Below are 15,647 nucleotides of genomic sequence, written 5' to 3' on the forward strand. Positions count from 1 at the left end.
AGGCGCGCTTGACGACGGCCGCGACTTGCGGCAGCGGCGCGACTTACGGCCGACCGGGGCTCGGGAGCGCGCGGTGGGCGGGGCGAATGCGAACGCTGGCGCGGGCTCCGGGCTGCCTCGCGCCGCCGGCTCCTCGGCATGACCCAGTCGGTGGTCGTGCAGGGTAAGTAGCGGCCCGCGGCGGGGACCTGGCCGAGAGCCCCCCCCTCCAGTCCCCCGTCTCATGTCCGTCTTCCTTCCTCGCCTCCTGGCGGCAGTGGGACAGTGCGGAAACCAGATCGGCTGCTGCTTCTGGGACCTGGCGCTGAGGGAGCACGCCGCGGTCAACCAGGTACCGGCTCCCGGAGCCTCCCCGCCGCGGGTCATCGAAGTCCCTGCCCCCGTACGTGCGAGCTCGAGCTCAGCTTCGATCTGGCCGCTCTCCGTTGTGTGGCACAGTCACTGTCGAGGAGTCCCGGTGTTTCACCGTGGATTGACGGCATTCACTGACCGAGACCGCGGGGTGGAACTGCCCCGCTGGGCTCCGAGGCTGCCTTTCGGTGGGAGTAGAAAGCCCGGTCTTTCTGCCCAAAGCCGATGGGGGCGTCAAACCGCGGGCCGGTGCGTAACACTGCGCCGCCAGAGCTCCACCATCGGTTTTTCCACTTCTCGAGGCCCCTCGCATTCATCCAGGGTCTTGTGAAGATCAGCGAGGTCGAGGTAGTACTGTATGTGAACGTGCTTTTTACAGTAGGTGACACGTGTCGTGGCAGTGTAGCCCTCACTACCTGAAAAGGTCGCCAAGAATTTAAGAGAAAGCTCATTTGATGCACCTGCTTGGCTGCTGAACGGGGAATCCTCCATCACCTCTGCTGCCTCGCAGCATGGATTCTCCGGCGAGGTGATTGGAAGAATCCTGACATGCATTTTCATAGATTCATCGGTGTGCGTCAGCGGTTCTCATCCTGGGGGTTGCCCGATTCATAACAGTAGCAAAATGATAGTGATGAAGTAGCAACGAAAACAATGTTATGGTTGGGGGTCACCACAACATGAGGAACTGTATGAAAGGGTCTCAGCATCAGGAAGGTTGAGAACCACTGGTAGACGTCTTCGTGCAGAAGACTTGAGTTCAGGACCAGCCAGTGCACCTCATCAGTAGCCACTATCCATCTGTCAGTGGATGCTTGAGTGTGTTGCTCTGATGTTGAACAGGTGTGGGCAGAGCTTCCTCTGTAAGACACGCGCAAGAAAGGCCTGGCGATCTGCTTCCCAAAATCAGCCCTTGAAAACACACTTATGAGTCATAATGGCCCTGTCCCCACTGTACAGAGGGTTTGCCATGAATCCTGCCAGCTAGATGACAACTCACCACAACACTAAAGCCACTCAGGTGGGGGTGGGGTGGGGTGGTGGCATGACTGTGCCGTAGGTTGCAACTCTTGGCAATCCCGTGTTACAGAGAAGAACTGCCCCCCAGGGATTTCTTGGCCATGGTCTTGGAGGACACACATGCCAGGCCTTGCAGGGAGCCACCCCTGGGTGGGTTCCAACTGCCATCCTGTTAGGCTAGCAGCTAATTGCAAACCACTTACACCACCCGGCTCTCCACAAGGCCATTCCACGTACTATGTTAAAATAGCAGGTGTGATACTATGTACATTGTGCAATTATTAAAACTATACAATGTTATAAATAGATTTTTTTCTCTTTATAGAGAGGAATTTATGATGAGGCAATAAGCAGCTTCTTTAGAAATGTGGACACCAGGTAAGAAGCCATTGGAGTCTCTCAGAGCATGATGAACCTTTTCCTGTCAACAGACAGGGAGAGCAGTCTTCAGATGTGAAGGACAATAAAAACAGTTGATAACTGTGAAGAACTTGACTGCCTTTTTGTTTGTTTTGTTTTTCTCATCGCTGAAAGCATATTCTGTAGAAGAGGACCCCATTTTTTCTGTTGAAGCCACCATGTTAGGAAGCAAATCCTTCAGCATGACTTATTTTAACTTCACTTTGAAATAAAATAAAGATGGCGATTTTTCTCTGAGGATATCTTGTTAGGGCATCTGTTCATGGCTGACTTGGGAGAGAAAATTTATTGTGTACTTTTCTCTGACCTTACTTATGACCCAGAATACTTAATGAACGATTAGAGTGTGCTAGAAAGCAGTTGTCGTATTGTATTGGTTTACTTAATAAAGTATTCAAGGCAGCTTCAAAAAGTTCATTACCTTTTAATTCCATTTTCCCACAAGCTTTTTGAAAAGACCTTGCATATACGTGTCATGTACTTTTTATTTGAAACAGTCATTTAAACTAACATTCACTTTGTCTGAAGTTTTTAATATTAAATTCGTAAGGGAAAGGAATAAAATTATAGTAGATTCTTTGCATTTGCATTTTCTTAGACTTTAAATGATAGTAAGGGTGATTTTTAACCTGTTTCCCTTCCAACCTTGCCACAGTCAAAGCAATTCTCTGAAACTATTACTTTCTGGTTTTACTCATTATTGATGTTGTACACTATAATTGGGAATTTTGATGACACTTTAGTTCCATCAACTGCAATCTTTGGAAGAGGAGGTAAAGGCAGCGTAATGAAATGTCGTTCCTGCTCAGGCAGCAGTAGTTACCTTAACTGGGGAGGAGGAAACAACACTACTGTGGTGTGCTCATATCACCGCACGAATCAAAAAGACAGCCTACTCTGCTCAGTGATGCTGGGATCCCATGTAAACACTTGCTAACATTTGATCAGGGGATGTTGGTGTTTTTCTTGTTCTATATGAAACTACATGGTGGTAGACTTTAAATGAAAAATACATAATCGAGGAGCCCTGGTGGTGTCGTGGTTACTCATTAACCTGTGATCTGCATGGTTGGCCGTTTGAAACCACCAGCAGCTCTGAGGGGAAAAGACTGGGCTTTCTATTCCGGTAAACAGTTACAGTCTTGGAAACCCACAGGGGCCACTATGAAATACATAATCAGGTTCAATCCATTGAAATTTTCCAGTTTTCATTCGTATCTTTAAGGCATTTATTTTCTGGAAAACACCAATTCAATCCACTTCTGGTGAATTCTACAGTCTTACCCTCAGCTTGTGAAGCCAGAAATTATTCTTGGCACCTTGGCAGAGGCCACGTCGCACTGCAGTACAGTCAGACCAACCAGAGAGGTCAAAAACCAGAAAAGTTAATATATGGATCGACAGAAGAAAGTGGCTGTACTTCTAAGACAGTTCTGTTTGTTCTTTGTCAGTCCGGGATACTTTGAATATTGTTGCCAACACCATAATTTAACCCATCGTTTTCCTTTGGTCTTCTTTATTCAGTATCCAACATTCATATGCATATGAGGCAATTGTAAATACCATGACTTGAGTCAGACGTACAATAATCCTCAGTTAACATCCTTGCTTTCAACCCTTTAAAGAGGTCTTGTATAGCAGATTTGCCTAATACATTAGATCTCTGGATTGCCGCTTCCATTTTGGATGTAAGCAAGATGAAGTCCTTGACCATTTCAAGAAGCGTGAACATAGTCATAGATAAAACATAAACCTACGTAACAGTTTTCACACACACACAAAAAACTGAAGGAAAGTAAACCCAAACCATAGTGTGCCATTACCTTGCTCAAAACATCTCAATTTAAGTTATTTTACATATTCTGGCTTCTTGTGAGCTATATGGCTTAGATTTCTATATTTCAAAAACTTCACTATCATTGCATCAATTCAGACTCAGTGACGCTGTAGGGCATAGTAGAACTATGGGTTCCAAGACTAAATCTTGAGGAGCAGGAAGCTTCATCTCTCATGGAGTGACTGGTGCTTTTGAACTGCTGACCTTGTAGTTATCTGCCCAGTGTGCTGCCCACTACACCACCAGGGCTTTTTGTATAACTGGTCTCCCAATCAATTTATGTTTGCTTGCAGAAGAAAACAATTAGTGGTGACTTAGGCGATAAAGACACCTAGTGACCTCTCAAAGAAATGTGGACGTAGAACGTTGTAGGTTAGCAGTAGCCCCGAGATGCAGATCATATCTTCCCAACAATTGACAAGCCAGTACTTGCTGCCTTTTCTTCCTTGAGTTTATCACGTCAAAGCTATAATGGGCCTCAGGAGTCAAAGCAGGAAATGAGATGGTTGGCACCAACTGCGTCAGCCAACCTCTTCTTGCCGTCCTTGGGCAGAACTGGATTACACGGTCAGTCTTCTACCCAAGGAGCCTGCAGGCAGGAAGCACCTCACTCAGCCTTACTGGCTCCTGGCAAGTGAGGAGACGGAATGACTGCTGTGTGCGCCGCACATGGCCTTACACAGCTGGAAGTTAACTCTGTGATAACATCGTTAATCGTACAATGCTGTTAGCCCTGGACAATCTCAAAGAACTTTTCTCTATCTTTCAGAGTGGTTGGTGATGGTGGCAGTATTTCCAAGGGAAGAATTTGTTCTTTAAAAGCACGAGTAAGATACATATTTGAACCTTTCATAGTGTGTGTTCTTAAAATAACTACTCCCATAACTATCATGAGGACAAATTTTTATTTTGACTTCTCAAAGAAAAAAGTGTGCCAGAGATTTTAACTAATCGGGCATTTGTGTCCATCCCCAAACCCTATCGTGTTTGGTAGAGAGACAGTGAAGAGGGGAAGGCCCTCAAGCATATAGACTGTCACCGCGGCTGCACCAGTGGGCTCACAAATAGGAACAATTGTGAGCATGGCATAGTACCGGGCAGTATTTTATTCTGTTGTGCATAGAGTCTTTGTGGGTCGGAACCAAGGTGATGGAACCTAATAATATGCGTATGAGAAAACCAGAGGCCAAAAGGTTTTGATAAGTTGACGCTGGAAGGAATTGGAAGAGCTTTGACTTCAGAACTTGGTTGCCTCTGGAAGAGCCTCGAATACTCCCCAGACATAGAGTTAAAGCCACCCTGGTAACGTCCCGGCAACCCTAGTGGTGCCATGGCTGTGCATTAGACTGCTAACCACAGGTTAGCAACTTCAAGTCCACCCCCGTTCTACAAGAAAAGGGAGACTTCCTGCTCGTGTCAATGCATAGCCTCTGAAACCCAAAGGGACCGTTCTACTCGGCCCTATAGAGTCACTATGGATTGGAATTATCTCCATGGCAATGAATTGGAGCTTTTGAAGTAAATTCCCAAAGGGAGAGCAGAGCATGGGCCCGATAGAATGGAGGATGGAATAGAAAGGCTGTTGTCAATCGTAATGCTAAGTGATTGGGAAAGTGGCAGGCATGTCACTCACTTCAGGAACTATGGAATTGATCTGTCCTCTTTTATCTTTCCCTTTGCCAGATTGCAAAGTATTGAGGACTTACTATTTTGTATGTATATCTAATCTGCCATAAATCATCTCATAAGCAATATAAGCTGGTTTTGTTGGTTTTTTCACTTTTACAAAACTTCTAGTACTGCAGTTTGCACATAGCGTGAAGTCCTCTTATTTTAGTTAAATAGCTATTGAAGTCTAAGGGGAAAGTTACATGTTATCAGACATATTTTTGAAAACTACTTAAAATTTGTCAACCAAATAATATAAAATTGTATATAATGCTTTCTGTATATAAAGGGAATGCATTTGCAAAATAAAATTTTATAGTCTATTGTATTGTACAATTTTAGTCATAAAGTACCCATTAGCATGACTAATTACACAAATCATTGAACCCACAATTTAAATGTGCCTATAGTGTGACTTCTATAGTTAGTACCTTACAAAGATTTCATTCAACTGCTGCCCTTGGTTAGATAATAGGACCCAGTTGTAGATTGTACAAGGCAGGTTCCGTGGGTTTGCATCTCAGCTATTCGCTGGGCAATTGTGGGCAAGTCGTTTCACTGTTAGTGGCTGCACTTTCCTCACCTTCTGCCAAAAGAATGAACAAATCTGTCTCGAGTTCTTTTCATTCTACAGGAAAATCTCCTGATTATCTTGTATTTCTTTCTCAGGCTGTCTTGATTGACATGGAAGAGGGCGTAGTGAATGAAATGCTGCAGGGACCATTGAGAGATGTATTTGACAGCAAGCAGCTCATCACCGATATTTCTGGCTCAGGGAATAATTGGTGAGAATATACTGAACATAAAAATTGAATGTCAACCATTAGGAGAATACCGAAAAAAGGCCTTTTTTTTTTTTTCAATAGGTCTTGCTGACATGAAAGCAAAGTATATGTTACCAGACATAACTCTTAAAAGTTATTGCCTCACGGTAATCCTGGTTGTTTTCGGTGCTTCTGTGCCCCTTGTATTTATTCTTACTTTATTTGCATGTTTTAAGCAATCAATAAAAAATTAACTTTCCAGTTTCCTCTTTGTAAATTGATTCTTGCAGAAAACTAACCAGTGACAGTAGTCATATTTAAGTACCCTTTTTATTTTACCTTTAGTGTTTGACTTCATTGGAAATTCTCCAGTGAGGTGAATTTAATAGGGTGGTACACAGGTACAAGCCAGACTTGTCTTGGGATTCACAGCTAGCCTCGGGCCGTGTTTGCCCTTAAATATTTTGGGGGCTGGTGGTGGTGGTGGTGGCGGTGGCATTAGGTTAGCAACCCACCTGGATCTCAAGGTAGTTGACATTACATCATGGCCAGCAAGTCCGCTCTGACTCACAGGGACTCTGTAGGACAATGTGAACTGCGCCATAGTTTTGGAGGCTGGAGCAGCCAAGCTCCCTCTTCTCCTACAGAGCAGATGGTAGATTTGAACCACCAACCTTGCAGGTAGCAGCCCAGTGTTTAACCTACACTGCCACCAAGACTCCATATCTGAGCATTGTGGATGCATGATTTTTGTTACATTTTTAATCTAGAACTTTTGGGATGTTGTAATACAACTTACTGACATGAAATTATAAAATAGAATATGTTTAGTCTGTTAACCTCATAATGTAACTCAGAAATTATAAATTCAACCATGCCAGAACTTTTAAAAAATCTGTTTTCTTTTCAGGGCTGTTGGTCACAAAGTTTTTGGCAGTCAGTACCAAGAAAAAATTTTGGAGAAACTTAGAAAATCAGCAGAGCAGTGTGACTGTTTGCAGTGTTTCTTTATAATACATTCCATGGGAGGAGGTAAGACTTGATTAACTACAACAGAGTTAAGAGACAGGTGGGAATTGGTTTTGCAAGCATAAGTTTTGTTTTCCGACCTGTACTTTACAAAAAAAATAGAACTATTTTAAGTGTATGTTTATACATCTATGTATTTATGTGTATAACTTTTTATTTTAAAAATTGTTTGACATTAAAACTGAATACTGTTGAACCTGTTGCTCTTTAGCCAATACTTTGGGTAGTATGTGTGTTTCCGTGCGCATGTAGGTGGAGAGGGCTTCAAAAAGCTAGTGGAAAAATGGAATTACAAGACAATGACATATTTCCACACACTTTTTGAAGGCCCTTCATATATATGATTATAGCTGTGAAAAGACGTGACATAGAGAAAGCCCACCTAATAAGCACAGAGCTAGAGATGCATTTCAGGACTTGAAGCCTCACCACCCATGTTGTAGGGTGCCCTGGTGGCACCGTGGTTACAGCGCCTAGCTGCTAAGCTCAAGGTCAGTAATTCAAACCCATCACAAGAAGAAGATGTGGCAGGCCAGCACCCTTAAAGATTCCCAAACTTGACAACCATGGGGCAGGTCTCTCACTGTTGTGCTGTGAGTCAGGATCAATTCTGTCCATGGGTTTGGTTTAGTTCAGTACCCGTGTTGCCTTCCTTAAAGTTTGATCAGTTATATAAATCAGAAGTAACGTAGGAATTTAAGACTTTAACACTTTTCTCTACAAATAAACCTAAAATTTAAATTCCTGAACAAATGTCTCCACAGTTGAATTCTGAACCACCTACGCTATCTGTATCCTCAGGAACAGGATCTGGACTTGGCACATTTCTACTAACGGTGCTTGAGGATGAGTTCCCAGAAGTATACCGATTTGTGACTTCAGTGTATCCTTCCAGTGAGGATGATGTCATAACCTCCCCATATAACAGCATCTTGGCAATGAAGGAACTCAGCGAGCACGCAGACTGCGTGTTGCCCATTGACAACCAAGTAAGAATGACTCGGGAATGCCCAGACAACGTGACACGCACTCGGTGCTATGTCTGTGCGCTTCTTTGAAGCATTCTCTCCTCTTTACTAGTCAGCCTTCTATTTTAGAGAAAAAGCAAGCTTACATGTTTTCCTTTCTGTTCTTTCCTGCGTAGTCGAATGCCATCTGTGGCCATACTTCCTAATAGCTTCTCTCCCAATGGTTTTCCCTCAAAAGTCATTATTTGACATCATTAGCAAAATCGACACCGTGGTGAAATCTGGAAAACTGGGGGAAACCGTGAAACCTAAGAGCCTGGTTACTTCCAGTGCGGGGGCTTCTAGAAAGCGGCACGAGAAGCCCTTTGACGCAATGAACAACATTGTCGCAAACCTGCTTCTCAACCTCACAAGGTAAGCACAGCGATGGCATGTCCCACGTGTCACTAGGCTTTTAACCATCATTGCTTAGTTATTCTACATTGTAGGAGCTGCTTCTGTGTGTGTTTTAGTTTCCTTTTTAGATCGTGGCATATTTCTCAAAGTACTTCCATAGAATGTTGAACACATATTTGATGATACAAGATTTGAAGGTGGATAAGTTTAAGAACCATTTGGTTAGATAAAATCAAACATTTTTTGCTGTGAATGTCAGTCTTTTCAATCTGTTCATCTGTGCTCCCTCGCTAGCTAGTTAGTCTAAAAGGTAACCTAGACTTTGGTCTACAAGATTACTTTGGAAATGCTTTATTCAAGATTCCAGAATGTATTTAGCAGGCCTTTGAGGAATTTAGTAAAAGTTTATAGGGTGATTAAGTTAGTATTTACCTATATATGTGTAATGGAGTATCTAAGTGCTAACCACTAACGGAAAGGCTGGCAGTTTGAAACCACCAAAGGCATCTTGAAAGCCAGGATTTCCAACGTCATAGTCATGAGTGCCCGTGGAGCAAAGTTCTACCCTGAGGTCAGCATAAGTCAGAAATGACTCAGGTGGCAGCTGGTACTGGGTCACATGCTTACATCCATGTGGACTGTGCTAAATAAGATATCTTAGATTTCATTAGCAGCTAGTGGTATGCTGGTCACACTTCAGATCATCTCGATACAAGTATGGCTATCGCTATTGTCAGGAGGCCTGGTGGTTCATGGTTAATAAGCACTCGGCTCCTAACAGAGAGGTGCTTCTCCACGGGAGAAAAGGCCTGGCTGCCGTTCCCTTTAAAGATTGCAGCCTGGGAGAGAGAGCCCACTGTAAGTGGGAAATGATTTGACAACAACATAGCCGTGGGTTATAGTTTAAATATCTCCGCCAAAAAAGGAAAAAGAGCACATATCTACTGCACTAAAGAACAATGTACAAGAGGATGTGTGGAAATGCTTCCCAAATAAATCGTTTTAAAGTATACCATTTAAAAATGGAAATCTCATTTTCATGTTGATTTGTTTTTTTAGCTCTGCAAGGTTTGAAGGGTCTCTTAATATGGACCTTAATGAAATCAGCATGAATTTAGTTCCTTTTCCTCAACTTCATTATCTTGTGTCAAGCCTCACGCCTCTCTATACACTGGCAGACGTTAATGTGCCCCCTCGGAGGTAAGATGCGGCTCTATTCCAGTTTCTTGTGACCTGGAAGTGACTTGATAATTAGATGTTATAGTTGTTGCTGAGTCAGTCACCACTCGTGGTGACTCCGGGGAGCCCCTGTGTGGCACAAAGGATAAAGCGCCGGGCTTTAAAGTTGGCGGTTCAAACCCACGTGAGGGCACTCAGAGGTAGAGCCTGGCAATTGGAACCTTATGCTGGAAAACGATGGAATGCAGTTCTGCTCTGCACACATTGGGTCATCGTGGATTTCCATGTTCATATTCTACGTAAGAAGAGGTGAATGTTACGCAGTGGTAGGCTGTGGCCGGGCAAGCAAAACGACTTGCACAGTAAATAGAACAGGAAATCACTCATTAAACGTTCATTGTCAACATCTCAGCATATTGAAATTTAGTACATTTAATGGATACCTTTTATGTTATATATAGTTTTCACCTTTAATGTGGTCACATAGAATATAAACTTAGGCTCTATTGTTTATTGCACAAGTGGTAATTAAGATACTTTAATATTTGAAGTTGATTCTTTAAAAAAAGAGAAATACAGACATTGTAATTAAATTCAACATGAAGAAAAAATGCTTGGACTTGTTCCTTCAACCTGAGAAGGTCAAAGCCAAATGAATTTTTTGTGATCTTACTTGGTATATTTTGATAAAAATTAGACTTGTGTCCTTTTTTTTCAATTTTTAAAATTCATATTATGATTTATTTTATAGTTTTTAATTAAATGTAAATCCACATGGAAGTTACTGTCTTTTAATTCATTTTGGTTTTGCTTTAGCGATTCTGAAGCTATTGCAAAGAGCTATCATTTTAATTGCATCATCAAATAGACACATTTATCCTTGATTAAAAAATACACTACTTCAGGGCAGAGTTGTAAAATAATCCGGATTTCGTATAAGTAGTTTCTAAAACAGTGAGTGTAATTTTGACTGTGGTTTACATTAATGTCAGTTATATCCACAGTCCATCTTTATCAAAAGAAAATTAGTAATTAGAGGTCAAGAAAAATCATAACTAAAAAAAGTATATATTTTTGGAATTTTGTTTCTAATATACACAAAGTTAAGTATGCTAACAATTATAAGTAGCTCCTTACTTGTTTTTATCACTTACCGGATAAGAAGAAAAATCAGGAATGGGTTTGCCTACTTCTGGTACAGTGATCCTTCCTCGTTGCTGGGGCCTCTGATGAAACGGTGCCTCCACCCTTAAAACCCGCCCCAAAGCACGACACGCCAGAACGTGGAGCGCAGTGACCAAGGACTCGTGAATTCTCCAAGCTCACGCGTTCCTCTATCCCTCTGCTTTGGGGTACTCAGACTAACACAAGCTCTTCTCAAGCAGGGCATTTTTATTCCTCCTGGACCCGTTGCACTTTGAATAGGAGCTAGCACATAGCATCCATTCAGTAAATAGCTAGTGAGTGAGTAGGCAGTATACTTCCTGTCCCTCTTTCAGACTTTCTGCAGATTCTGCTCACACAGCTGCCTAGAATTATTAAAGGGACCTAGGCTTGTTTATATTGAGTAAACTGGATTTAAGCACCAGAATTTGGTTGATTAAGGGTGTCGGAGCCTGTGTATTATTAGATAGATTTTTTCAGTCACATGTGTCTTCCTGTCTGTAACTGAAGGATAAAAGAACCTTAAATAGTCTCCCTTTTTTAGGGACCCTACAGAGTTTTGTCGATTACAGAAGAGCCTGGCACTGCCCTTCAGTGGTGCCCTGCTAATTATTAAGACTTGTACAATGTAATCTATTCTACAGTGACAAAGTGGTGCAGGCTTTCAATAAGTTTTGGTAGTTCTGTTATTATAAAGTGTGTATACTGAACTAAACAATAATATAGTAAGTTTAGAAATGAGTACTACATAGAAGTTCATTTATATTGCAGTTAAAATTGTGTAACAATCAGAAATCAACAACATATTACAGAAGCATTTCTTTTTAAAAAAGTAGATACTTCATAATTTCTTCTCATGCTTGTGATCAAGATTCATTAAGAAAATGACAGTTGAGGTTGGGCATAGATTCATATATGGTTTGCTTACCTTTAGATGGCTCTTTATTTCACAGACATTCATAGAAGTATCATTCTGTGTAACTATGGCTCCTTCATTGTCCTAGGCTGGATCAGATGTTTTCAGACGCTTTTAGCAAAGATCACCAGCTAATTCGGGCTGACCCCAAACATAATCTCTACCTCGCCTGTGCCTTGATGGTTAGAGGAAATGTACAGATTTCAGATCTTCGCAGAAATATTGAAAGGTTTGCTTTTTATGATTTTCAAGATAATGTGCACTGCTCAGGACAATGGAGCACAGTAGTTAAGACTACCTATTTTCAAATTCTTGTAATTTAGTTTTACTAAAGTGTGACCTTGACCAAACTACTTAGCTTATTTTCCTCAAATAGAAAATAAAAAATACAACTTTCCTCTAGTTCCTAAATGCTTCCTCCCCCCCACCTCCCACCACCACCACCACTGTCATGATCCGAATCCTACCTTGCAAGCCTGACTAGACCCAAGGAGGTACACTGGTACAGATGGGAACTGGAAGCACAGGGAAGCCAGGGCGGATGATCCCCTCAGGACCAGGGGAGTGAGTGGCAATATTGGGAGGGCATAGGGAGGTGGGTTGGAAAGGGGGAACCTATTTCAGGGGTCTGCGTATGACCTCCTCCCTGGGGGACATACAACAGAAAAGTGGGGGAAGGGAGACATGGGACAAAGCAAGATATGACAAAATAATAATTTATAAATTTTGAGGGGGGAGGGAGTGGAAAAAATGAGGACCTGATACCAGGGGCTTGGGTGGAAAGCAAATGTTTTGAGAATGATGAGGGCTATGAATGTGCAAATGTGCTGTACACAATTGATATATGTATGGATTGTGATGGGAGGTGTATGAGTCCCTAATAAAATGATTTTTTTTAAAAAGAAAGAAAATACAGGATATTAATGATACAATGTTGCTTTTTGTTTCTTTTATTTAAAGATAATTTTATTGGGGGCTCTTATAATAATCTATACATCAGCTGTATCCAGCCTATTTGTACATATGTTACCATCATTAGTTTCTAAACATTTATTTTCTACTTTAGTCCTTGGTATCAGCTCCTCTTTATCCCCCCTCCCTCCCCTCCTCGTGACCCCTTGATAACTTATAATTATTACTTTCATACCTTACACCGACCACTGTCTCCCTTCCCTCACGGTTTCTGTTGTTCGTCCCCCGGGCAAGGGAGGGTTATGTGTCAATCATTGCCATCGGTTACCCCTTCCCTCCCCTCCTTTCCCCACCTTTTCCCTACCCTCCTGGTATCACTACTCCCACTTCTGTTCCTGAGGGGCTTATCTGACCTGGATTCCATGTGGTGTCAGCTCTTACCTGTACCAGTGTACATGTTCCGGTTTAGCCTGTGGGGAGTGAGGAAGTCTCAAGGAACCAGCGGAATGTTGTGTGCTGCTCAGTGCTTTTCAGGGATGTATAGTACTCCGTTGTGTGTATGTGCCAGAGTTTTCTAATCTACTCGTCTACGGGTGGACATTTAGGTGTTTCCCATTCTTTGCGATTGTGAACGGTGCCGCGGTGTGTTGTTATTTGTGAGTATTAAATGGTGCGTAGGGAGTGTTAGCTGGTGTTGTTTGAGTTGCTCTTGTGAATGTCTTTATTATTTCCACTATTAGGACTATCTCCTACCCCAACCACCGTCACGAAGTTAATTCCAACTCTAGAGACCCTGCAGGACAGGGTACAACTGTTCCGTATGTTTTTCTAAGGCTATACATCTTACAGGGAAGCAGACATCCTCATCCTTCTCCTGTGTGGAGTGTGGCTGTCCATGTGCACTGCCTACGCAGCGTTCAACCCACTGCTCCACCCGCCACGGCTCCTACTTTTAAGTCCATGTCTTACTATCTATGTCAATTTAGTTGCAAAGGAAATTTAAAACGGACTTTTTTTCTTACATCTCCAGATTCTTGATGATTTTAAGTCACCATCACTAAGTGTTCCTTAGTTCACTCTCAGACATTTCCCTAAACTAATTTTGATACTGCGAATAGTAATGTGTCAGTCCGGGTAGACTAGAAACAAATCCATGGAAACTCATATGTGTATAAAAGAGAGAGTTTTATATAAAGGATAATTGAACATTAAGAAAGCAATATTAGCCCATATGTCCGATACCAATCTAAAAGGTCCTTTTCAGACTCACGGAACTCATGCAGTGATGCCGAATGCAGAAGAATCACAAGCTAGTGGGTAAAGTCTTTGGACCCAGTGGCGTTGTAAGCATCTCAGCACTGCCTGGGCCCTCTGCGTGGCTGCTCCAGCACCCAGGGCTGCATCAGAGTAGGTCCATGTGGCTTCTCCTCAGGGATGTCTCGCAGCGAGTGAACAGAGAGAAGTGACTTCCATCTCCAAGGAAGAAATACAGGATTTCCCAGCATTCTCAGGAGAAGGCCATGCCCACACAGAGGCCTCATTGGCTATGACCTGATTGACAGGCTAGACTCCACGCCTACACTCTTAATCCTCACATTTACAAACGAATATATAACGACCACAAGTAAGAAGTAGTTCATGTGTATTAGAAACTAAGTAATTAAAGTGATGTAAATGCCCTAGTTTAATGAATATAGGCTGCTATAATATGACAAACATTTTTAATACCTTAATTCTCTTCCTCAATTTTTCTATCGTAGATTAAAACCTTCGCTACAATTTGTTTCCTGGAATCAAGAAGGCTGGAAAACCAGCCTGTGTTCAGTGCCTCCTGTGGGTCACTCTCATTCCTTACTAGCTTTAGCAAATAACACGTGTGTGAAAACGACCTTCGTGGAACTGAGAGAGAGGTTCACAAGGCTCTACAGGAAAAAGGTAATTATTAGTACACTTTGTAACGGTGGGTGTTTAGTTTGGCTACTTAAAAGGCCCTCATTTTACAGGATTTCTGTGTGCATTAAATGTCTAAAATGGCCATGTTTCCTGTTTTTCGTGCAGGCTCACCTTCATCACTATCTGCAAGTCGAAGGCATGGAGGAAAGCTGTTTCTCTGAAGCTGCATCATCGTTGTCAGCACTCATACAAGAGTACAGCCAACTAGATGCCACAAAAAGCAGGCCTGTGCAAGAACTGCCGAGACTAAGCATAGCTATGTGAAAACATGTCTTTTTCTGAAGTTCACATAGTTCAGTCACTTTACCTTTTTCTGTTTCAGCTTTTTTTGTGATTTAGAAAACCCAGTTGGTGTTTCTCATATTATCAGGATATCTGTTTGTTGTCTAAAAGAGTGGCTTCCGGTGAACCACAACTTGATGATCGTTGGAATTAGTGAAGTCCTAGTACCTTAACTTAGAACATTTTCTTCAGAAAAATGCCTTATTCTAACATTGTATTTATTTATAATATGTATTTAATCTTATGTTTAAATTTCCTGATTTGTTTTACCTGTGAAGGAGGTTCGGTTTCTGAGGCTTTGGGGGAGAGGGGAGTGGTAATGACACATTTGCACTCAAAGAATCACAATTTGTATCTCTATTTTAATATGTATTTTTATTAAATTATTTTTAAATATAGTTGTTTTTATCAAATCACTTGATTCTATAATAAATGTTATTATTTTAAACATTGCTCCTTGTTAACATTAATTTAAATATCACCATTTATACATAAGAACAGAACTAAACCAGAGTTGAAAATAAGTGACCTGTAATAATCTAGTGAAATTGTTCCAGTCATTGCACCTTACAGCTTTAGTCTTTACCAGTAATTATTTTAAATTATAACTTATTTTAATTTCATAGGTTAATTTATCATTTACTGTAGTAAATTTTAGGCACCATTATTTAGTGCTGTTTAAAATTTTCCTTTCTTTTGCAAAGCATTGATAGTGTTCTTGGTTTTTATCAGCAATTTAATTTTATTTTTACGTAGTTCAGTATAAAACCTTCTATATCCCAGTTGTT

General features: G+C 41.7%; 1 protein-coding gene across 1 annotated transcript; it reads left to right on the forward strand.

The window, feature by feature from the left end:
• The first annotated feature begins 40 nt into the window (after positions 1 to 40).
• On the forward strand, positions 41 to 15,294 carry TUBE1 (tubulin epsilon 1). The gene is made up of 12 exons (XM_075554657.1): positions 41 to 163; positions 258 to 331; positions 1,697 to 1,749; positions 4,398 to 4,455; positions 5,966 to 6,081; positions 6,971 to 7,092; positions 7,891 to 8,078; positions 8,296 to 8,471; positions 9,513 to 9,653; positions 11,801 to 11,941; positions 14,385 to 14,559; positions 14,683 to 15,294. Exons 1-12 carry the CDS (start codon positions 139 to 141, stop codon positions 14,839 to 14,841), a joined length of 1,428 nt encoding a protein of 475 aa, XP_075410772.1. The 5' UTR covers positions 41 to 138; the 3' UTR covers positions 14,842 to 15,294.
• Positions 15,295 to 15,647: the final 353 nt, after the last annotated feature.

Source organism: Tenrec ecaudatus, chromosome 7 (assembly GCF_050624435.1).
Source record: "Tenrec ecaudatus isolate mTenEca1 chromosome 7, mTenEca1.hap1, whole genome shotgun sequence".
In the NCBI taxonomy this organism is placed as follows: Eukaryota; Metazoa; Chordata; class Mammalia; order Afrosoricida; family Tenrecidae; genus Tenrec; species Tenrec ecaudatus.